Raw genomic sequence first — 25000 nt, forward strand, 5'->3', positions numbered from 1 at the left:
TCCCCCAAATCCCCCAAAACCCCCCCCAAACCCCCCAAACCATGCCCCTCCGGCTGTAAACCCCGGCCATGGCCCCCAAGGCAGCAGCCGCGGCCGCCCCCTGGCTCCGCGTGGCCCTTCTGGGGTCACTGCTGGGGCCGCTCTGGGGCGCAGGGAGGAAATCCGTCCACGTGGGGGCGCTGTTCCCCATGTCCGGCGGGTGGCCGGGCGGGCAGGCGTGCCTGCCGGCCGTCAGGATGGCCCTGGAGGACATCAACGAGCGCCGCGACATCCTGCCCGACTACGAGCTGCGCCTCATCCACTACGACAGCAAGGTCAGGGAATTCGGGGTGAAATTGGGGGTTTTGGAAAAAAACCCGGGATTTTATGGTCAAAATTTGGGGTTTTAGGGTGAAAATTTGGGGTTTTAGAGTGAAAATTTGAGGTTTTATGGTCAAGTTTTGGGTCAAAAGTTGGGGTTGGAGAACATCAACGAGCGCCGCTCATCCACTACAGCAACGTGACGGATTTGGGTCAAAATCTGGGATTTTGGGGTGAAAATGTGGGGTTTTGGGGTTTGGGTCAAAAATCGGCGATTTTGGGTCGGGATTTGGGGTCAAAAGTTGGGGTTGGAGGACATCAATGAGGGATGGGACATCTGCCCGACTACGAGCTGCGCCTCATCCACTACGACAGCAAGGTCAGAGGGGGTTTGGGTGAAATTTGGAGTTTTGGGGAAAAATTTGGATTTTATGTCAAAATTTGGGGTTTTAGGGTGAAAAGTTGGGGTTTTATGGTCAAGATTTGGGGTCAAAAGTTGGGGTTGGAGAACATCAACGAGCACCGCTTATCCTCTATGGCAGCAAGGTCAGAAATTTGGGGCGAAATTTGGGAGTTTTGGGAAAAAACCCAGGGTTTTATGGTCAAAAGTTGGGGTTTTATGGTCAAGATTTGGGGTTGTGGGAGTCAAGATTTGGGTCAAAGTTGGGGTTGGAGGACATCAATGAGGGATGGGACATCCTGCCCGACTACGAGCTGCGCCTCATCCACTACGACAGCAAGGTTAGAGGGGTTTGGGGTGAAATTTGGGGTTTTGGGGAAAAAACCCGGGAATTTGGGGAAAAAAGTGAGGTTTTAGGGTGAAAATTTGGGGTTTTGGGGTCGGGATTTGGGTCAAAAGTTGGGGTTGGAGGACATCAATGAGGGATGGGACATCCTGCCCGACTACGAGCTGCGCCTCATCCACTACGACAGCAAGGTTAGAGGGGGTTTGGGGTAAATTTGGGGTTTTGGGGAAAAAACCCGGAATTTGGGGAAAAAAAGTGAGGTTTTAGGGTGAAAATTTGGGGTTTTGGGGTCGGGATTTGGGGTCAGAAGTTTGGGTTGGAGGACATCAATGAGGGATGGGACATCCTGCCGACTACGAGCTGCGCCTCATCCACTACGACAGCAAGGTTAGAGGGTTTGGGTGAAATTTGGGGGTTTTGGGGAAAAAATTTGGGGTTTTGGGGAAAAAATTTGGGGGTTTTAGAGTGAAAATTTGGGGTTGTGGGTCAGAAGTTTGGGTTGGAGGACAGCAATGAGGGATGGGACATCCTGCCCGACTACGAGCTGCGCCTCATCCACTACGACAGCAAGGTTAGAGAGTTTGGGGTGAAAAAGTGGGGTTTTGGGGAAAAAACCGGGATTTTATGGTCAAAAGTTGGGGTTTTACAGTCAAGATTTGGGGTTGTGGGAGTCAAGATTTGGGGTCAAAAGTTGGGGTTGGTAGAACGTCAATGAGCGCCGTTCATCCACTATGGCAGCAAGGTCAGGAAATTTGGGGCGAAAAAGTGGAGTTTTGGGAAAAAAAAAATGGCATTTTAGAGTGAAAATTGAGGTTTTGGGGTCAAAAGTTGGGGTTTTATAGTGAAAATTTGGGGTTGTAGGGTCAAGATTTGGGGTCAAAAGTTGGGGTTGGAGAACATCAACGAGCGCCGTTCATCCACTATGGCAGCAAGGTCAGGAAATTTGGGGTGAAATTTGGGAGTTTTGGGAAAAATTTGGGGTTTTAGAGTGAAAGTTTGAGGGTTTGGGTCAAAGTTGGGGTCAAAAGTTGGGGTTGGAGAACATCAATGACGGATGGGACATCCTGCCCGACTACGAGCTGCGCCTCATCCACTACGACAGCAAGGTTAGAAAAATCGGGGTGAAAAAGTGGGGTTTTGGGAAAAAAAATGGGATTTTTGGGGAAAAAAACCAGAATTTTATCATCAAAATTTGAGGTTTTAGACTGAAAATTTGAGGTTTTGGGGTCAAGATTTGGGGATTTGGGGTCAGAAGTTGGGGTTGGAGAACATCGAGTGCCATTCATCCACTACGACAGCAAGGTCAGGAAATTTGGGGTGAAATTTGGGAGTTTTGGGAAAAAATTTGGGTTTTAGAGTGAAAATTTGGGATTTTACAGTCAAAAGTTGGATTTTATGGTCAAAAGTTGGGGTTTATAGTGAAAGTTTGAGGTTGTAGGGTCAAGATTTGGGGTCAAAAGTTGGGGTTGAGAACATCAATGAGCGGCGCTCATCCGCTATGGCAGCAAGGTCAGGGGATTTGGAGCAAAAAATTGGGGTTTTGGGTCAAAATTTGGGTTTTGGGGTTTGAGGTAAGAATCGGTGTTTTGGATCAAATCGCGGAGGTTTTGGGTCAAGATTTGGGGATTTGGGGTCAGAAGTTTGGGTTGGAGAACATCAATGAGGGATGGGACATCCTGCCCGACTACGAGCTGCGCCTCATCCACTACGACAGCAAGGTCAGAAAAATTGGGGTGAAAAAATGGAGTTTTGGGAAAAAATTTGGATTTTTGGGAAAAAATTTGGGGTTTTTGGAAAAAAATTGGAGGTTTTAGAGTGAAAGTTTGGGGTTGTGGGGTCAAAAGTTGGGGTTGGAGAACATCAACGAGCGCCGTTCATCCACTACAACAGCCAAGGGGAAAGGTGAGGGATTTTGGGTCAAAAATTTGGGATTTTGGGGTTTGGGCCAAAAATCAGCGATTTCGGGTCAAGATTTGGGGATTTGGGGTCAAAAGTTGGGTTGGAGGACATCAACGAGCGCCGTGACATCCTGCCCAACTACGAGCTGCGCCTCATCACTACGACAGCAAGGTTAGAGGGGTTTGGGTGAAATTTGGGGTTTTGGGAAAAATTTGGGTTTGAGAAAAAAACCCGGGATTTTGGGGAAAGAAATGGATTTTGGGGAAAAAAATTTGGGGTTTTATAGTGAAAGTTTGAGGTTGTCCAAAGTTGGGTCCAAAGTGGTTGAGAATCACGAGCTGGTTTTCAAGCTAGTCCGGGATTGGAGAACATCAACGATCGCCGAGTCCTCTTGCAGGGTAAGATTTGGGGTGAAAATTGAGTTTAGAAAAAATTGGGGTTTTGGAAAAATATTTGGGTTCAGAAGTTGTGGTTTGGCAAAGTTGGGTCAAGTGGAGAACATCAATGAGCACCGCTCATCCACTATGCCGCAAGGTCACGGGATTTGGGGTGAAAAAGTGGAGTTTTGGGAAAAAAATTGGGGTTTGGAAAAAAATTGGGAGTTATGGGTCAAAATTTGGGGTTTTGGGGTCAGGATTTGGGGTCAGAAGCTTGTGTTGGAGAACATCAATGAGCGCCGCTCATTCACTACAGCAAGGTGAGGGATTTGGGTCAAAAGTTGGGATTTTGGGTTAAAATTTGGGGGTTTGGGTCAAAATTTTGGATTTGGGTCAAAATCGGCGATTTCGGATCAAAAATCGGCGATTTCGGATCAAAAATCGAGGATTTGGGCTCAGAAACCAGGGTTGAGAATGGTGGGATGGGGGTTGGAGGACATCAATGATGGGATGGACATCTGCCAGACTACGAGCTGCGCCTCATCCACTACGACAGCAAGGTGAGGAAATTCGGGGTGAAAAAGTGGGATTTTGGGGAAAAATTTGGGTTTTTGGGAAAAAATTGGGGGTTTTGGGTCAAATTTGGGGTTTTGGGGTCAGGATTTGGGGTCAAAGTTTGGGGTTGGAGAACATCAATGGGGATGGGACATCCTGCCCGACTACGAGCTGCGCCTCATCACTACGACAGCAAGGTAGAAAATTGGGAGAAAAAGTGGGATTTGGGAAAAAAATGGGGTTTTGGGGAAAAAACGGGGGTTTTATGGTCAAAATTGAGGTTTTGGGGTCAAAAGTTGGGGTCAAAAGTTGGGGTTGGAGCACATCAATGAGGGATGGGACATCCTGCCCGACTACGAGCTGCGCCTCATCCACTACGACAGCAAGGTCAGGAAATTCGGGGTGAAAAAGTGGGATTTTGGGAAAAAAATGGGGTTTTAGGGTCAAAAATTGCGTTTTTTTTGTGGGCCAAAAGTTGGGGTTTTATAGTGAAAATTTGAGGTTGTAGGGTCAAGATTTGGGGTCCAAAGTTGGGGTTTGGAGAACATCAACGAGCGCCGCTCATCACTACGGCAGCAAGGTCAGGGGATTTGGAGGAAAAATTGGGTTTTTGGGTCAAAATTTGGGTTTTGGGGTTGGGGTAAGAATCGGTGTTTGGATCAAATCACGGAGGTTTTGGGTCAAGATTTGGGATTTTGGGGTCAGAAGTTTGGGGTTGGAGAACATCAATGAGGGATGGGACATCCTGCCCGACTACGAGCTGCGCCTCATCCACTACGACAGCAAGGTGAGGAAATTCGGGTGAAATTTGGGGGTTTTGGGAAAAATTTGGGGTTTTAGAGTGAAAGTTTGAGGTTTTGGGGTCAAAAGTTGGGGTCAAAAGTTGGGGTTGGAGAACATCAGCGAGCGCCGCTCATCCACTACGGCAGCAAGGTCAGGAAATTTGGGGTGAAATTTGGGAGTTTTGGGAAAAAAACGGGATTTTACGGTCAAAAGTTGAGGTTGTGGGGGTCAAGATTTGGGGTCAAAAGTTGGGGTTGGAGAACATCAACGAGCCCACTCATCCGCCACAGCAAGGTGAGGATTTGGGTCAAATCTGGGGTTTTGGGTCAAAAATTCGAATTTTGGAACTTGGGTCAAAATCGGCGATTTCGGGTCAAGATTTGGGATTTGGGGTCAGAAGTTTGGGGTTGGAGAACATCAATGAGGGATGGGACATCCTGCCCGACTACGAGCTGCGCCTCATCCACTACGACAGCAAGGTCAGAAATTTGGGGTGAAAATTGGGATTTTGGGGAAAAAAATGGGATTTTGGGGAAAAAATTGTGTTTTTTGGGGTCAAAATCGGAGATTTTGGGTGAGGAGCAAGGGTTGGAGAACATCAATGAGCACCGCTCATCTGCCACAGCAAGTGAGGGATTTGGGGTCAAAATTTGGGGTTTTGGGTTAAAATGTGGGATTTTGGGATTTGGGTCAAAATTGCAGATTTGGGTCAAAAATCAGCGATTTCGCGTCAAGATTTGGGGATTTGGGGTCAGAAGTTGGGGTTGGAGGACATCAACGAGCGCCACTCATCCATTACGGCAGCAAGGGGAAGGTGAGGATTTTGGGTCAAAAATTGGGGTTTTGGGGTGAAAAATGGAGTTTTGGGTCAAAATTGGGGATTTTGGGATTGGGTCAAAAATCGGCAATTTTGGGTCAAGATTTGGGGATTTGGGGTCAAAAGTTGGGGTTGGAGAACATCACGAGCGCCGCTCATCCGCTACAGCAAGGTGAGAGATTTGGGGTCAAAATTTGGGATTTTGGTCAAAAGTTGGGGGTTTGGGGTCAAAGTTGGGGTTTTGGGGTTTTGGGCCAAAAATCGCAGTTTTGGGTCAAAAATCGGCGATTTCAGGTCAGATCTGGGATTTGGGTCAGGATTTGGGTCAAAAGTTGGGGTTGGAGAACATCAGCGAGCGAGGTGAGGAGATTTGGGGTGAAAAAATGGAAATTTGGGGTGGAAAAATGGAAATTTGGGTGAAAAAAATGGAAATTTGGGGTGAAAAAAATGGAAATTTGGGGTGAAAAATGGGGGTTTTGGGGTCCAGATTTGGGATTTGGGTTTTTGGGGTCCAAATTTGGGATTTTGGGGTTTTGGGGGCAGGAAGTTGGGATTTGGGGTCGGAAATTGGGGTCTGGGACGTCCTGGCCGAATGTGGGGACACCAGGATGGGATTGGGGTGGGTGAAATTTGGGATTTGGGATTGGGGTGAATTTGGGATTTGGGATTTGGGTGAATTTTGGGGTCAGATTTGGGGTTATTGGGGTGGGATTGGGGTCAGGTTTGGGGTCAGGTTTGGGATTTGGGTTTGGGTCAATTTTGGGTCATTGGGATGGGTTTGGGGTGAATTTGGATTTGGGTGAGTTTTGGGGTCAGGTTTGGGGTTGTCAGGATGAGTTTGGGGTCAGGTTTGGGATTTGGGATTTGGATTTGGGATTTGGGTCAGGTTTGGGGTCACTGGGATAGAATTGGGGTGAGTTTGGGGATTTGGGATTGGGGTGAGTTTGGGATTTGGGATTTGGGTGAATTTTGGGATTTGGGCTTGGGGTGAGTTTGGGATTGGGGTGAGTTTGGGGTCGGTTTTGGGTTGTCAGGATGAGTTTGGGGTCAGATTTGGATTGGGGTGAGTTTGGGGTTGGTTTGGGGTCATTGGGATGGGTTTGGGGTGAGTTTGGGATTTAGGATTTGGGTGAATTTTGGGGTCAGATTTGGGGTTATCAGGATGGATTGGGGTCAGGATTGGGATTTGGGGTTTGGGATTCGGGATTCGGGATTGGGGTGAGTTTGGGGTTGGTTTGGGGTCATTGGGATGGGTTTGGGGTCAGGTTTGGGATTTAGGATTTGGGTGAATTTTGGGTCAGATTTGGTGTTATTGGATGGGATTGGGGTCGGTTTTGGGGACACCAGGATGGGATTGGGGTCAGGTTTGGGATTTGGGATTTGGTGAATTTTGGGGTCAGTTTTGGGGTCACCTGGATGGGATTGGGTGAATTTTGGGATTGGGGTGAATTTTGGGGTCAGATTTGGGGTCACTGGGATGGATTGGGGTGAATTTTGGATTTGGGATTTGGGTGATTTTGGGGTCAATTTTGGGGTTGTCGGGATGAGTTTGGGGTCAGTTTGGGATTTGGGATTTGGGATTTGGGATTTGGGATTTGGGTCAGGTTTGGGGTCACTGGGATAGAATTGGGGTGATTTTGGGATTTGGATTGGGGTGAATTTTGGGATTTGGATTGGAGTGAATTTGGGGTCAGTTTTGGGGTTATCAGGATGGGTTTGGGGTCAGGTTTGGGATTGGGGTGAGTTTGGGGTTTGGGTGAATTTTGGGGTCAGATTTGGGGTTATTGGGATGGGTTTGGGGTCAGGTTTGGGATTTGGGATTTGGGTGAGTTTGGGGTCAATTTTGGGGTTATCAGGATGGGATTTGGGTGAATTTTGGATTTGGGATTGGGGTGAATTTTGGGGTCAGATTTGGGGTTATCAGGATGAGTTTGGGGTCGGTTTGGGATTTGGGTGAATTTTGGATTTGGATTTGGGTGAATTTTGGGATTTGGGATTGGGGTGAATTTGGGGTCAGTTTTGGGGTCACCAGGATGGGATTGGGTCAGGTTTGGAATTTGGGATTGGGGTGAATTTTGGGGTCAATTTTGGGTTGTCAGGATGAGTTTGGGTCAGATTTGGGATTGGGGTGAGTTTGGGGTCGGTTTTGGGGTCATTGGGATGGGATTGGGGTGAGTTTGGGATTTGGGTTTGGTGTGAATTTTGGGTCAATTTTGGGGTTATTGGGATGGGATTGGGTCGGTTTTGGGGTCACTGGGATGGTTTGGGGTCAGGTTTGGGATTTGGGATTTAGGTGAATTTGGGTCAGGTTTGGGGTGATCAGGATGAGTTTGGGGTGAGTTTGGGATTTGGATTTGGGTCAGGTTTGGGGTCACTGAAATGGGATTGGGGTGAATTTGGGTCAGTTTTGGGGTCACCGGGATGAGATTGGGGTCAGGTTTGGAATTTGGGATTGGGGTGAATTTTGGGGTCAATTTAGGGTTGTCAGGATGAGTTTGGGGTCAGATTTGGGATTGGGGTGAGTTTGGGGTCAGGTTTGGGGTCACTGAAATGGGATTGGGTGAATTTGGGGTCAGTTTTGGGGTCACCTGGATGGAATAAGGTGAGTTTGGGATTGGGGTGAGTTTGGGGTGAATTTTGGGGTCAGTTTTGGGGTTATCAGGATGAGTTTGGGTCAGTTTGGGATTTGGATTTGGGATTTGGGATTTGGATTTGGGATTTGGATTTGGGTCAGGTTTGGGGTCACTGGGATAGAATTGGGGTGAGGTTTGGGGTCAGGTTTGGGATTTGGGGTTTGGGTGAATTTTGGGGTCAGTTTTGGGGTTATTGGGATGGGTTTGGGGTCAGGTTTGGGGTGATCAGGATGAGTTTGGGGTCAGGTTTGGGATTTGGGTGAGTTTGGGGTCAGTTTTGGGTTATCAGTATGGATTTGGGTGAATTTTGGGATTTGGGATTGGAGTGAGTTTGGGGTCAGGTTTGGGATTTGGGATTTGGGATTGGGGTGAATTTTGGGGTCAGTTTTGGGGGTCACCTGGATGGAAATAAGGTGAGTTTGGGATTGGGGTGAGTTTGGGGTCGGTTTTGGGTCACCTGGATGGGATTTGGGGTCAGTTTTGGGTTATTGGGATGGGTTTGGGGTGAGGTTTGGGGTCAGGTGAGTTTGGATTGGGTCAGTTTGGGATTGGGGTGAATTTTGGGGTCAGTTTTTGGGGTCAGTGTGAGTTTGGGTTTGGGGTCAGATTTGGGGTCAGTTTTGGGGTCACCGGACAGGGTTGGATTTAGGGCAGGAGGTCAAGAATGGGATCGGGATTTGGGGCAGGGATTTGGGATTTAGGGCAGGGATTTGGGACTGGTGCCGCCATTTTTGGCCCCAAAATCTCAATTTTCCCCCAAAAATCCCAAATTTTTTCCCCCCAAAAATCCAAAATTTTCCCCCAAAAATCCCAAATTTTTCCCCCAAAAATCGCATTTTTTCCCCCAAACTTTTCCCTCAAAACCCCAAATTTTTCCCCACAAAAATCCAAATTTTTTCCTCCCAAAAATCCCAATTTTCCCCCCAAAAAACCCCAATTTTCCCCCCAAATTTGCCCCCAAAATCCCAAATTTCCCCCCAAAAATCCCAAATTTTTCCCCAAATCCTCCAATTTTCCCCCCAACTTTTTCCCTCCAAAACCCCAAATTTTCCCCACAAAAATCCAAATTTTTTCCTCCCAAAAATCCCAATTTTTCCCCAAAAAAACCCCAATTTCCCCCCAAATTTGGCCCCAAAATCCCAAATTTTTCCCCCAAAAATCCCAAATTTTCCCCCCAAAAGTCCCCAAATTTCGCCCAAAAATCCCAAATTTCCCCCCCCAAAAAAAGTCCCCAAATTTCCCCCAAAACCCCCAACTTTTTGCCCCAAAAATCCCAAATTTTCCCCCAAATTTTCCCTCAAAAACCCAAATTCCCCCCCAAATTTTTTCCCAAATCCCCCAAAATTCTCCCAAATTTTCCCCTCCAAAATTCCCAAATTTCCCCCGATTTGATCCCAAATTTTCGTCCCTCCCAAACCCCCCTAAAATCCCGGCCCCCCCCCCCCCCCCCCTTTCCCATCCCAGCGCCGTTTCCATGGCAACCCCGGGGCTGCTCCTGAGGGTTTCCATGGCAACCCGGTGATGCTGAGAGCGTTTCCATGGCAACCCGGGGCTGCTCCCGAGCGTCTCCATGGCAACCCCGGGGATGCTGCTGAGCGTTGCCATGGCAAAAATGGGATTTTTTTGGATAAAAATTATGAATTTTTGGGGGTGAAAATTGGGATTTTTTGGATAAAAATTATGAATTTCTGGGGGGTGAAAATTGGGAATTTTGGGATAAAAAATGGGATTTTTTTGGATAAAAATTGGATTTTTTGGGTGAAAAATGGGATTTTTTGGGGGTGAAAATGGGATTTTTGGGGTTGAAAATGGGATTTTTTGGATAAAAAATGGGAATTTTTTTGGATAAAAATTGGGATTTTTTTTGGATAAAAATTGGGATTTTTTGGGGTTGAAAATGGGATTTTTTGGATAAAGAAAATGAATTTTTTGGGTTTAAAAATGGGATTTTTTGGATAAAAAATATGAATTTTTTGGGGTTAAAAATGGATTTTTTGGATAAAAAATATGAATTTCTGGGGGGTGAAAATTGGGATTTTTTGGGTTGAAAATGGATTTTTGGGATAAAAAATATGATTTTTTTGGGGTTGAAAAAGGATTTTTTGGATAAAAAATGGGATTTTTTGGGGGTGAAAATGGGATTTTTTGGATAAAAATGGATTTTTTGGATAAAAAATATGAACTTTTGGGGTTGAAAATTGGATTTTTTGGGGGTGAAAATTGGGAATTTTGGGATAAAAAATGGATTTTTTTGGATAAAATTGGGATTTTTTGGGGTTAAAAATGGGATTTTTTGGATAAAAAATGGGATTTTTTGGGGGTGAAAATTGGGAATTTTTGGATAAAAAATGGGATTTTTTGGGGTTAAAAATGGGATTTTTTTGGATAAAAAATATGAATTTCTGGGGGTGAAAATTGGGAATTTTTGGATAAAAAATGGGATTTTTGGGGGTGAAAATTGGGATTTTTTGTGGGGTTGAAATTGGGATTTTTGGGGTGAAAATTGGGTAGTTTTGGGATGAAAATTGGGAATTTTGGGATAAAAAATGGGAATTTTTTTTATAAGAAATTGGATTTCTTGGCGTTAAAAATGGGATTTTTTTAGGGGTGAAAATTGGGAATTTTTGGATAAAAAATGGGATTTTTTTTTGATAAAATTGGGATTTTTTGGGGTTGAAAAATGGGATTTTTTGGATAAAAAATGGGATTTTTTGGGGGTGAAATTGGGAATTTTTGGGATAAAAAATGGATTTTTTGGGTTAAAAATGGATTTTTTTGATAAAAAATATGAATTTTTTTGGTGTTGAAAATGGGATTTTTTGGGGCCATTTGGGTGCAAATTTTGGGGTTTTTTCCCTGGCACTGGTGGTTACTGGTTAAACTGGATTGTCCCCGATTGTCCCCGATTGTCCCCAATTGTCCCTCAGTGTGACCCTGGTCCACCTGGCGCCATCTTGGATTTGGGCGTTCTTGGGGCGTTTTCTGGGGTTTTTGGGCCATTTTGGGGCCGTTTGGGTGCAAATTTTGGGTTTTTTCCCTGGAACTGGTGGTTACTGGTTGAACTGGGATTGTCCCGATTGTCCCGATTGTCCCGATTGTCCCCTCAGTGTGACCCTGGTCCCACCTGGCGCATCTTGAATTGCTGGGTCCAACCTTGAATTTTTGGTTTTTGGGGCCATTTTGGGGCCATTTGGGTGCAAATTTGGGGTTTTTTTCCTGGCACTGGTGGTTACTGGTTAAACTGGGATTGTCCCAATTGTCCCGATTGTCCCCTCAGTGTGACCCCGGCCAGGCCACCAAGTCCCACCTGGCGCCATCTTGGATTTTGGGCATTCTTGGGGCGTTTCCTGGGGTTTTTGGGGCCATTTTGGGATGGTTTTTTTGGATTTTTGGGATTTTTGGTTGGAACTGGTCTGGAACTGGTCTGGAACTGGTGGTTACTGGTTAAACTGGGATTGTCCTCGATTGTCCCCAATTGTCCCCGATTGTCCCCTCAGTGTGACCCTGGCCAGGCCACCAAGTCCCACCTGGCGCCATCTTGGATTTGGGCGTTCTTGGGGCGTTTCCTGGGTTTTTTGGGGCCATTTTGGGGCCGTTTGGGTCCAAATTTTGGGGTTTTTCCCTGGCACTGGTGGTTACTGGTTGAACTGGGATTGTCCCCGATTGTCCCCAATTGTCCCCTCAGTGTGACCCTGGTCCCACCTGGCGCCATCTTGATTGCTGGGTCCAACCTTGGATTTTTGGGTTTTTGGGGCCATTTTGGGGCAATTTTGGGGATTTTTGGGTTGGAACTGGTCTGGAACTGGTCTGGAACTGGGAGTTACTGGTTGAACTGGGATTGTCCCGATTGTCCCCAATTGTCCCTCAGTGTCCTTGAATTGGTGGCTCCATCCTTGATTTTTTGGGTTTCGGAGCCATTTTTGGGCATTTTTTGGGCCATTTTTGGGCCGTTTGGGTGCAAATTTTGGGTTTTTTTTCCCTGGCACTGGTGGTTACTGGTTGAACTGGGATTGTCCCCGATTGTCCCCGATTGTCCCCTCAGTGTGACCCCGGCCAGGCCACCAAGCTCCTCTACGAGCTGCTCTACAATCTCCCGTTCAAGATCATCCTCATGCCCGGCTGCTCCAGCGTCTCCACCCTGGTGGCCGAGGCCGCCCGCATCTGGAACGTCACCGTGGTGAGGAATTTGGGGAAAATTCGGGAATTTTTGGGAAAATTTGGGAGTTTTTGGGAAAAAATTGGGAGTTTTTGGGATGGTTGGGGTGTGGGAATTTTTGGGGATTTTTTGGGATTTTTTTTCTGTGAATTTTTAGGTTTTTTTTTTGATTTTTAATGGTTTTTAAGCCAATTTTTTTCCTTTTTTTTCCAAATTTTTTAAATGAAATTTTGGGGTTTTTTTGGGTTTTTTTGGGTTTTTTTTTTTGTTTTAATTTTTTTCTTTTTTATTTTCAATTTTTTAAAATTTTGAGATTTGTGTTAAAATTTTTTTGAGAATATTTTTGGGGATTTTTTTTGGTTTTTATTTTATTTTAAAAATTTGTTTTCAAAATTTTTTCTTTTTTTTTCAATTTTTTTAAAATATTGGGATTTTTTTTTAATTTTTGTTTAAAATTTTTTGGGGGAATATTTTTGGGGAATTTTTGGTTTTTATTTTATTTTAAATTTTTTTTCAAAATTTTTTCTTTTTTTTTCAATTTTTTAAAAATATTTTGAGATTTGTGTTAAAACTTTTTTGAGAATATTTTTGGTGATTTTTTTAGGTTTTTATTTTTAATTTTTTTTCAAAATTTTTTCCTTTTTATTTCCTAGTTTTTAAAATATATTTTGGGATTTGTGTTAAATTTTTTGGGGGGAATATTTTTGGTGAATTTTTGGTTTTTATTTTATTTTAAAAATTTTTTATCAAAATTTTTTTCATTTTTTTTTCAAATTTTTTAAAATATTTTGAGATTTGTGTTAAAATTTTTTTGAGAATATTTTTGGTGATTTTTTGGGTTTTATTTCATTTTTAAATTTTTTTTTCAAAATTTTTTTCTTTTTTTTTCAATTTTTTTAAAATATTTTGAGATTTGTGTTAAATTTTTTTGAGAAAATTTTTGGGGATTTTTTTTGTTTTTATTTTATTTTAAAAATTGTTTTTCAAAATTTTTTCTTTTTTTTTCATTTTTTTAAAATATGTTGGGATTTGTGTAAAATTTTTGGGGAAATATTTTTGGGGAACTTTTGGGTAATATTTGAAATTTGTTGGGAATTTTTTTCTGAAGTTTTGGGATTTTTTTGGGTTTTTAAATTTTTTAAAAAGTTTTTTCCAATTTTTAAAAATCTTTTGGGATTTTTTTCAACTTTTTTGGGGGAATATTGGGGATATTTTTTTTTTTTCAATTTTAAAAAAATATTTTGGGATTTTTTCTTTTAATTTTTGGGGGATTTTTTGGGGAAGTTTTGGGATTTTTTTTTTTAATTTTTCCAATTTTTAAAAATATTTTGGGATTTTTTTAGTGCGGGAATTTTTTTGGGAATTTTCTGGATTTTGGGAAGATTTTTTTTGGTGAATATTCTGGAATTTTGTCTTTAATTTTTCAGGATTTTTTGGGGAATTTTCAGGATTTTTGGGGGATTTTAAAAAGAATTTTTGGGGATATTTATTTGGATTTTTAGAGATTTACTTTGGGATTTTTTTGGCATTTTCTGGATTTCTTTTAATTTTAAATTTCTTTGTGAATATTCTGAATTTTGGGGATTTTTCAGGACTTTTTGGGGGATTTTTTTGGGTTGTTCTTCGAATTTTTTTTCACAATTTTGGGGCTTTTTTAAAGATTTTTGGGGCCATTTTTTTCCAATTTTTGGGGGATTTTGGGGCTTTTATTTTGGATTTTTAAAAGAATTTTTTTGGGGGGGGGCGAAATTTTTGGGGATTCTTAAAACCTTTTTTAATTTTTAAATTTTTTTTGTAATATTTTGAGAATTTAGGGGAAAATTGTGAAAATGATTTTTTACTGATTTTTCCAAAATTTAAATAACATTTCCTTGAATTTTTCTTTTTGTTCAATAAAATAAAAACTTTTGCACCATTTATGGATCTTTGGGGAATTTTTTGGGGGGAATTTTGGGGATTTTGGGGGCGTCCTTCCCGTCACTCCCATTCCCAAAATTCCCACCTTGTTCTTCCCAGGTTTTTCCTGTCACTCCCATTCCCAAAATTCCCAAAATTCCCAAAATTCCCCTTCCCTTTCCCACCATTCCCGTATTTCCCATAATTCCCAAATCCTCACAATTTCCCCAATTCCCATTCCCAAAAATTCCCAAAATTTCAATTCCCACAATTCCCCTTCCTGAATCCCAAAATCCCCAAAATCCCAAAAATTCCCACAATTCCAATCCCCAATTCCCAAAATTCCTTTCCCCATTCCCAAAATCCCACAATTCCCAAATTCCCCAAAATTCCCAAATTCCCAAAATTCCCAAAACCCAATTCCCACTCCCACAACTCCCAAAATCCCCAAAATTCCCAATTTCCCACAATTCCCAAACTCCAAAAATTCCCACAATTCCCAAATCCCCAAAATTCTCAAGTTCCCATTCCCAAAATTTCCCAAATTTCCCAAATTTCCCAAATTCCCACCATTCCCATCCCCAAAAGCCCCAAAATTCCCGAATTCTCAAATTCCCACAATTCCCATTCCCACAATTCCCACAATTCCCATTCCCAAATTCCCAAAATTCCCACAATTTCCATCCCAAATTCCCAAAATTCCACAATTCCCAAAATCCCCAAATCCTCACCATTCCCATATTTCCCATAATTCCCAAATCTTTAAATCCTCAAAATTCCCATAATTCCCATTATTCCCAAATCCCCAAATTCCTAAAATTCTCACAACCCCAAAATCCCCAAAATCCCGAAATTCTCATTCCCAAAAATTCCCATAATTCCCAAATTCCCACATTTCCCAAAATTCCCATCCCTAAATTCCCATCCCCAAAATACCAAAAATTCCCCAAAATCCCAAATCCCCAAAATTCCCAAATTCTCACAAGTGCCACAATTCCCAAAATTCCCATTCCAACAATTCCCAAATTCCCATCCCCAAATTCCCCAAATTCCCACAATCCCCAAATCCCAAAAATTCCAAAATCCCAAAAAATCCCCAAAATCCCCACAATTCCCATCCCCAAATTCCTGTTCCCATCTCCATTCCCAACGTCCCAAATTCCCAAAATTCCAATTCCCAAATCCCCCAAAATCCCCCCAAAAATAATAATTAAAAAAAAAAATTAAAAATCCCCAAAAATCCCCAAAAATTCCCCCCAAAATTTGGAATTTTTGGGCATTCCCAGCTCTCCCAACCCCCGGCGTTTCCCGACGTTTTTCCGGACCCACCATAACCCCAAAATTCCCAAAATTCCAACAATTCCCATCTGCCAAAATTCCCAAATTCCAATTCTCAAAACAAATCCGCAAAATTCCTGGAAAATTCAAAAAAAATCCCAAATAAATCCCATAAAAATTAAAAAAAAAAAAAAACCAAAAAACAAAAAAAGTAAAAAAAATCCCAGAAAAAAAAAATCCACAAAAATCCCCAAAAAATTCCAAAAAAATCTCAAAAAAAATCTCCAAAATTCCCATCCAAATCCCCAAAAATCCCAAATAATGCCAAAAAAATTCCCCCCAAATCCCAAAAACCCTCCAAAAAAATCCCCAAAAAATCACCAAAAAATCCCCAAAAATCCAGAAAAAAACTCCAAAAATCCCCCCAAAAATCACCAAAAATCCCAAAAAAACTCTCCAAAAAATCACAACAAATCCCCAGAAAAACCTCCAAAAATCCCCAAAAAGATCACCAATAATCCCAAAAAAACCTCCAAAATAAATCACAAAAAAATCACCAAAAATCCCCAACAAACCTCCAAAAAATCACAAAAAAATCCCCCAAAAACCTCCAAAAAATCACCAAAAATCCCCAAAAAAACCTCACAAAATCCCCAAAAATCCTCAAAAAAATCACCAAAAAACCTCCAAAAAATCCCCAAAAAAAAGCTCAAAAAAATCACATGAAAATCCCAAAAAAACTAAAAAAAAATCACCAAAAATCCCCCCAAAAAAGCCAAAAAATCCCCAAAAATCCAGACAAAACCTCCAAAAATCCCCCAAAAAATCACCAAAAATCCCAAAAAAACTCTCTAAAAAATCACAAAAAATCCCCCAAAAACCCTCCAAAAATCACAAAAAAATTCAAAAATCTCAAAAAAAAATCCCCAAAGTCCCAAAAAAACCCTCCAAAAATCCCAAAAAAATCCAAAAAAACTCAAAAAAAATCACAAAAATTCCCAAAAATCACAAAAAATCCCCCCAAAAAAGCCAAAAAATCCCCAAAAATCCAGAAAAAACCCTCCAAAAAATCCCCAAAATCCCAAAAAAAAACTCCCAAAAACACCAAAAAATCCCTAAAAAACCTCCAAAAAATCCCCCAAAATCCCCCCAAAAAATCCAAAAACTCACCAAAAATCCCAAAAAAAACCTCCCAGGAACCACCAAAAATCCCCAAAAAACCTCCCAAAAATCCAGAAAAAACCCTCCAAAAATCCCCCAAAAAATCACAAAAACCCTCCAAAAAAATCCCCAAAAAAACCTCCAAAAAATCACCAAAAATCCCCAAAAAAACCTCACAAAATCCCCAAAAATCCCCCCAAAAAATCACCAAAAATCCCCAAAAATCCAGACAAAAACTCCAAAAATTCCCCCAAAAAATCACCAAAAATCCCAAAAAAACTCTCCAAAAAATCCCAAAAAATCCCCCCAAAAAACTCCAAAAGACACCAAAAAACCTCCAAAAAATCCCCAAAAAACCTCCAAAAAATCACCAAAAATCCTCAAAAAGATCACCAAAAATCCCAAAAAACTCTCCAAAAAATCCCCAAAAAACCCCGAAAAATTCCCAAAAACTCCCAAAATACCTCCAAAAAATCGTCAAAAAATACCAAAGAAAACTACAAAAAATCCCCAAAAAAATCACCAAAAATCCCCAAAAAAATCACCAAAAATCCCGAAAAAAACCTCACAAAATCCCCAAAAATCCTCAAAAAAATCACCAAAAAACCTCCAAAAAATTACAAAAAAATTCCAAAAAAAATCCCCAAAAAATCACCAAAAAACCTCCAAAAAATCCCCAAAAATCCCCCAAAAAAAGCCAAAAAATCCCCAAAAATCCAGACAAAAACTCCAAAAATCCCCCAAAAAAATCACCAAAAAGCCCAAAAAAACTCTCCAAAAAATCCCAAAACATCCCCAAAAATCACCAAAAAACCTCCAAAAAATCCCCAAAAATCCACAAAAAAAGCTCAAAAAAATCACAAACAAATCCCAAAAAAACCTCCAAAAAATCACCAAAAATCCCCTCAAAAAAGCCAAAAAATCCCCAAAAAATCACCAAAAATCCCAAAAAAACTCTCCAAAAAATCCCCAAAAATCCCCAAAAAAACCCTCCAAAAATCACAAAAAAATCCAAAAATCTCAAAAAAAATCCCCCAAAAATTTTTTAAAAATCACAAAAAAATCCCCCCCAAAAAATCCCCCAAAATCCCCAAAAAATCCCCCAAAAAATCCCCCAAAAAAACCCCAAAAAATCCCCCAAACCCCCAAAAAATCCCCAAAAATCCCCAAAAATCACCAAAAAAATCCCCAAAAATCCCAAAAAAACCCCTCCAAAAAATCACCAAAAAACCCTCCAAAAAATCACAAAAAATCCCCAAAAACACCAAAAAAATCCCCAAAAAACCCCGAAAAATTCCCAAAAACTCCCAAAAAACCTCCAAAAAAATTGTCAAAAATTACCAAAGAAAACTACAAAAAATCACCAAAAAAACCCCAAAAAAACCCCAAAAATTCACCAAAAATCCCCCAAAAAAACCTCCCAAAAAACACCAAAAATTCCCCAAAAATCCTCAAAAAGATCACCAAAAATCCCCAAAGAAACCTCCCAAAATCCCCAAAAATCTTCAAAAAAATCCCCAAAAAAACCTCCAAAAAATCTCCAAAAAATCCCCCAAAAACGACAAAAAATTCCCAAAAACTCCCAAAAAACCTCCAAAAAAATCCTCAAAAAATACCAAAAAAACCCTACAAAAAACACCAAAGAAATCCCAAAAAAACCCCAAAAAATCCCCAAAAAATCACCAAAAATCCCCCCCAAAAAACTCCAAAAAACCTCCAAAAAATCACCAAAAATCCTCAAAAAGATCACCAAAAATCACCAAAAAAACTCCAAAAAAATCACCAAAAAATCCCCAAAAATCACCAAAAATCCCCCCAAAAAAGCCAAAAAATCCACAAAAATCCACAAAAAAACTCCAAAAATGCCCCCAAAAATTCACCAAAAATCCCAAAAAAACTCTCCAAAAAGTCCCAAAAAATTCCCCCAAAAAACTCCCAAAAGACACCAAAAAACCTCCAAAAAATCCCCAAAAAACCTCCAAAAAATCCCCAAAAAACCTCCAAAAATCACCAAAAAACCCTCCAAAAAATCCCCAAAAAACCCTCCAAAAAATCACTAAAAATCCCACAAAAAAACCCCCAAAATCCCCAAAAAACCTCCAAAAAGTCACCAAAAATCCCAAAAAAACCTCCAAAAAATCACCAAAAATCCCCAAAAAACCCTCCAAAAATCACAAAAAAATCCAAAAAATCTCAACAAAAATTCCCCAAAAATTTTTTAAAAATCACAAAAAAATCCCCCAAAAAGCCCAAAAAAACTCCAAAAAAATCCCAAAAACCTCCAAAAAACCCCCCAAAAAATCCCCAAAAAATCCCAAAAAAATCCCCAAAAATCCCAAAAAAACCCCTCGAAAAAATCCCCAAAAAACCCTCCAAAAAATCACAAAGAAAACCTCCAAAAAACCTCCAAAAAATCCCCAAAAAACCTCCAAAAAATCCCCAAAAAACCTCCAAAAAATCCCCAAAAAACCTCCAAAAAATCACCAAAAATCCCAAAAAAACCTCCAAAAAATCACCAAAAATCCCCAAAAAACCCTCCAAAAATCACAAAAAAATCCAAAAAATCTCAAAAAAATTCCCCAAAAATTTTTAAAAAATCACAAAAAAATCCCCCAAAAAGCCCAAAAAAACTCCAAAAAAATCCCAAAAACCTCCAAAAAACCCCCAAAAAAATCCCCAAAAAATCCCCAAAAAAATCCCCAAAAATCCCAAAAAAACCCTCCAAAAAATCACAAAAAATTCCCAAAAAAACCTCCAAAAATCCCCAAAAAACCTCCAAAAAACCTCCAAAAAATCCCCAAAAAAATCAAAAAAAAACCCTCCAAAAATCACAAAAAATCCAAAAATCTCAAAAAAAATCCCCAAAAAATTTTTAAAAAATCACAAAAAAATCCCCCAAAAAAACCTCCAAAAATCCCCAAAAAACCTCCAAAAAACCTCCAAAAAACCCCCAAAAAAATCCCCAAAAAAATCCCCAAAAATCCCCAAAAAACCCCCCAAAAAATCACCAAAAAAATCCAAAAAAACCCTCCAAAAATCACAAAAAAATCCAAAAAAACTCAAAAAAACCCACCAAAAAACCTGCAAAAAATCACCAAAAAAATCCCCAAAAATTCCCAACAAAACCCCAAAAATCCCCCAAAAACCTCCAAAAAACCCTCCAAAAAATCACCAAAAAATCCCCAAAAAACCTCCAAAAAATCACCAAAATTTCCAAGAAACCTCAACAAAAATCCCCCAAAACCCCCAAAAAATCCCCAAAAAAAGTCCAAAAATTCACCAAAAATCCCCCAAAAAAACCTCCCAAAAACCACCAAAAAATCCCCCAAAATCCTCAAAAAAAATCACCAAAAATCCCCAAAAAAGCTCCAAAAAATTCCCCAAAAATCCCCAAAAAAAGCTCAAAAAATCACAAACAAATCCCAAAAAAACCTCTGAAAAATCACCAAAAATCCCCCAAAAAAGCCAAAAAATCCCCAAAAATCCACAAAAAAACTCCAAAAATCCCCCCAAAAAATCACCAAAAATCCCAAAAAAACGCTCCAAAAATCACAAAAAATCCCCCAAAAATCCTCCAAAAATCACAAAAAAATCCAAAAAACCTCAAAAAAAATACCCAAAAAATTTTTTAAAAATCACAAAAAAATCCCCCAAAAATGCCCAAAAAACCTCCAAAAAAATCCCAAAAACCTCCAAAAAACCCCCAAAAAATCCCCCAAAAATCCCAAAAAAATCCCCAAAAATCCCCAAAAAATCACCAAAAAATCCCCAAAAATCCCAAAAAACCCCTCCAAAAAATCACCAAAAAACCCTCCAAAAAATCACAAAAAATTCCCAAAAAAACCTCCAAAAATCCCCAAAAAAACCTCCAAAAATCCCCAAAAAACCTCCAAAAAATCACCAAAAAAATCCAAAAAAACCCTCCAAAAATCACAAAAAAATCCAAAAAAATTCAAAAAAAAACCACCAAAAAACCTGCAAAAAATCACCAAAAAAATCCCCAAAAATTCCCAACAAAACCCCAAAAATCCCCCAAAAACCTCCAAAAAACCCTCCAAAAAATCACCAAAAAATCCCCAAAAAACCTCCAAAAAATCACCAAAATTTCCAAGAAACCTCAACAAATATCCCCCAAAACCCCCAAAAAATCCCCAAAAAAGTCTAAAAATTCACCAAAAATCCCCCCCAAAAAACTCCAAAAAACCTCCAAAAAATCACCAAAAATCCTCAAAAAGATCACCAAAAATCCCCAAAAAAACCTCCCAAAATCCCCAAAAATCTTCAAAAAAATCCCCAAAAAAACCTCCAAAAAACCTCCAAAAATCCCCAAAAAACCCTCCAAAAATCCCCAAAAAATCCAAAAAACCTCAAAAAAAATCACAAAAATTCGCCAAAAATCACAAAAAATCCCAAAAAACCCTCCAAAAAATCACTAAAAATCCCACAAAAAAACCCCAAAAATCCCCAAAAAACCTCCAAAAAATCACCAAAAATCCCAAAAAAACCTCCAAAAAAATCACCAAAAATCCCCAAAAAACCCTCCAAAAATCACAAAAAAATCAAAAAATCTCAAAAAAATCCCCCAAAAATTTTAAAAAAATCACAAAAAAATCCCCAAAAAACCCCAAAAAACCCCCCAAAAACCCCAAAAAAATCCAAAAAAAATCCCAAAAAAAACCCTCCAAAAAATCACCAAAAAACCCTCCAAAATATCACTAAAAATCCCCCAAAAAACCTCCAAAAATCCCCAAAAAACCTCCAAAAATCCCCAAAAAACCTCCAAAAAATCACCAAAAAATCCCCAAAAAACCCCAAAAAACACCAAAAAAATCCCCAAAAAACCCCCAAAAATTCCCAAAAACTCCCAAAAAATCGTCAAAAAATACCAAAGAAAACTACAAAAAATCACCAAAAAAACCCCCAAAAAATCCCCAAAAAACCCCAAAAAATCACCAAAAAAACCCCAAAAAATCACCAAAAATGCCCAAAAAAACCCTCCAAAAAATCCCAAAAAACTTCCAAAAACTCCAAAAAAATCCCCAAAAAACCTCCAAAAAATCCCCAAAAATCACCAAAAAACCTCCAAAAAATCCCCAAAAATCCCCAAAAAAGCTCAAAAAAATCACAAACAAATCCCAAAAAAACCTCCAAAAAATCACCAAAAATCCCCCCAAAAAAGCCAAAAAATCCCCAAAAAAATCACCAAAAATCCCAAAAAAATTCTCCAAAAAATCCCAAAAAAAACCCAAAAAACACCAAAAAAATCACCAAAAATCCTCCAAAAATTCCCAAAAACTCCCAAAAAATCTCCAAAAAATCGTCAAAAAATACCAAAGAAAACTATAAAAAATCACCAAAAAAACCCCCAAAAAATCCCCAAAAAATCCCCAAAAAAATCACCAAAAAATCCCCCAAAAACCCCAAAAAACCCCAAAAAAATCCCCAAAAAACCCCGAAAAATTCCCAAAAACTCCCAAAAAAACTCTCCAAAAAATCACAAAAAATCCCCAAAAAACCCTCCAAAAATCACAAAAAAATCCAAAAATCTCAAAAAAAAAATCCCCCAAAAAATTTTTAAAAAATCACAAAAAAACCCCCCCAAAAAATCCCCCAAAATCCCAAAAATCCTCCAAAAAAATCCCCAAAAAACCCCCAAAAAATCATCAAAAAATCCCCAAAAAACCTCCCAAAAATCCCCAAAAATCCCCAAAAACCCTCCAAAAAATCCCCAAAAAACCTCCAAAAAATCACCAAAAAATCCCCCAAAATCCCAAAAAAACCCCTCCAAAAATCACCAAAAAACCCTCCAAAAATCACAAAAAAATCCCAAAAAAACCTCCAAAAATCCCCCCAAAACCCCGAAAAATTCCCAAAAACTCCCAAAAAACCTCCAAAAAATCACCAAAAACCCTCCAAAAAATCCCCCAAAATCCCAAAAACCCTCCAAAAAAATCCCCAAAAAACCTCCAAAAAATCACCAAAAAATCCCCAAAAAACCCCAAAAAATCCCCCAGAAAACCCCAAAAACTTCGAATTTTTTGCGATTTCCCCAAAACCCCCCCGAATTTGCCCTTTTCGGTGCCTCCCCAGCTGTCGTACGGCTCCAGCTCCCCGGCGCTCTCCAACCGCCGGCGTTTCCCGACGTTTTTCCGGACTCATCCCTCGGCCACCCTGCACAACCCCACGCGCGTTCAGCTCTTCAAGAAGTGGGGCTGGACCAAGATCGCCACCATCCAGCAGACTGAGGAGGTCTTCACCTCGGTACGAACCCCAAAAACGGCACCGGGCGCCCCGAAAACGGCCCGGGGTCTGAGATCTTCATGGAATTTCAACTTGGGTTTGGTGACCCCAAAATTTCCTCCTTGGTGGCCTCAAAATCCTCTTTGAGATCCTCTTTGGTGACCCCAAAATGCTCCTCGGGTTCCTCCTTGGTGACCCCAAAATCCTCCTTGGGTTCCTCTTTGATGGCCCCAAAATTCTTGTTGGGTTCATCCTTGGTGGCCCCAAAATCCTCCTCAGGTTCCTTCAAGATGGCCCCAAAATTCTCCTTGGTGGCCCCAAAATCCTTCTTGGGTTCCTCCTTGGTGGCCCCAAAATTCTTCTTGGTAGCCCCAAAATACTCCTTGGGTTCCTCTTTGGTGGCCCCAAATTCCTCCTTGGGTTCCTTCATGATGGCCCCAAAATCCTCCTCAGGTTTCTCTTTGGTGGCCTCAAAAGCCTCTTTGAGATCCTCTTTGATGGCCCCAAAATTTCCTCCTTGGTGGCCCCAAAATTCTTCTTGGTAGCCCCAAGATTCTTCTTGGGTTTCTCTTTGATGGCCCCAAAATCCTCCTTGGTGGCCCCAAAATCCTCCTTGGTTCCTCCTTGGTGACCCCAAAATCCTCCTCAGGTTCTTCCTTGGTGGCCCCAAAATTCTTCTTGGTGGCCCCAAAATACTCCTTGGGTTCCTCTTTGGTGGCCCCAAAATCCTCCTTGGGTTCCTTCATGATGGCCCCAAAATTTCCTCCTTGGTGGCCTCAAAATCCTCCTTGGTGGCCCCAAAATTCTTCTTGGTGGCCCCAAAATGCTCCTCAGGTTCTTCCTTGGTGGCCCCAAAATCCTCCTTGGGTTCCTCTTTGATGGCCCCAAAATCCTCTTTGAAGATCCTCTTTGGTGGCCCCAAAATCCTCCTCAGGTTCCTCCTTGGTGGCCCCAAAATAATCTTTGATGTCCCCAACCCCATTTCTGATGTCCCAAACCCCTCTTAGATGCCACCACCCCCATTTCTGGTGTCCCCAACCCCATTTCTGGTGTCCCCAACCCCATTTTTGGTGTCCCCAACCCCTCCTAGATACCACCACCACCATTTTTGGTGTCATCACCCCCATTTCTGATGTCCCCAACCCCATTTTTGGTGTCCCCAACCCCTCTTAGATGCCACCACTCCCATTTCTGATGTCCCCAACCCCTCCTAGATGCCACCAACCCCATTTCTGATGTCCCCAACCCCATTTTTGATGTCCCCAACCCCATTTCTGATGTCCCCAACCCCTCTTAGATGCCACCAACCCCATTTTTGGTGTCCCCACCCCCATTTCTGATGTCCCCAACCCCATTTTTGGTGTCCCCACGTCCCCACCAGACCCTGGACGACCTCGACCGTCGGGTGAAGGAGGCGGGGCTGGAGATCACCTTCCGCCAGAGCTTCTTCTCCGACCCCTCCGCGTCCGTCAAGAACCTCAAGGTGAGACCTGGGGACCACCCCGAGGTCCAACCCCACCCTTGGGACCTCCCGGAGGTCCAACCCCACCCTTGGGACCACCTCAAGGTCCAACCCCACCTTCAGGACCACCTCAAGGTCCAACCCCACCCTTGGGTCCACCTCAAGGTCCAACCCCACCTTCAGGACCACCCTGAGGTCCAACCCCACCCTTGGGACCACCCCAAGGTCCAACCCCACCCTTGGGACCACCCCGAGGTCCAACCCCACCCTTGGGACCACCTCAAGGTCCAACCCCACCCTTGGGACCTCCTCAAGGTCCAACCCCACCCTTGGGACCTCCCTGAGGTCCAACCCCACCCTTGGGTCCACCCCGAGGTCCAACCCCACCCTTGGGACCACCTCAAGGTCCAACCCCACCCTTGGGACCACCCCGAGGTCCAACCCCACCTTCAGGACCCTCCCCACCATGGTGGACCTCCAAAAAGAGGAGAAACCGCCCCAAAAATCCATGGGGGTCCTAAGAGGAAGGGGTGGGAGAGGGTGGGTGGTTTATGCAAATGAGGTGGGCGGGGCTGTAAAGAACGGTCCAATCCCGCAGCGGCAGGACGCCCGGATCATCGTGGGGCTCTTCTACGAGACGGTGGCCAGGAAGGTCTTCTGTGAGGTGGGACTGAGGAGAGGGGTGGTGGGGATTGGT

At 41.6% G+C, this 25000-nt stretch overlaps 1 protein-coding gene across 2 annotated transcripts in view; it reads left to right on the forward strand.

The window, feature by feature from the left end:
• The first annotated feature begins 18 nt into the window (after positions 1–18).
• The window catches only part of GABBR1 (gamma-aminobutyric acid type B receptor subunit 1), a 61719-nt gene continuing 36737 nt past the window's right edge, over positions 19–25000 (forward strand). For both annotated transcript variants that reach the window (XM_077191006.1, XM_077191005.1), the window contains exons 1-5: positions 19–314; positions 12153–12287; positions 22692–22862; positions 24223–24324; positions 24902–24967. In XM_077191006.1, coding sequence (XP_077047121.1) covers positions 69–314; positions 12153–12287; positions 22692–22862; positions 24223–24324; positions 24902–24967 — 720 coding nt within the window. In that variant the 5' untranslated portion in view covers positions 19–68. The remainder of the gene's footprint in view (positions 315–12152; positions 12288–22691; positions 22863–24222; positions 24325–24901; positions 24968–25000) is intronic.

Source organism: Agelaius phoeniceus, chromosome 27 (genome assembly GCF_051311805.1).
Source record: "Agelaius phoeniceus isolate bAgePho1 chromosome 27, bAgePho1.hap1, whole genome shotgun sequence".
NCBI lineage: Eukaryota > Metazoa > Chordata > Aves > Passeriformes > Icteridae > Agelaius > Agelaius phoeniceus.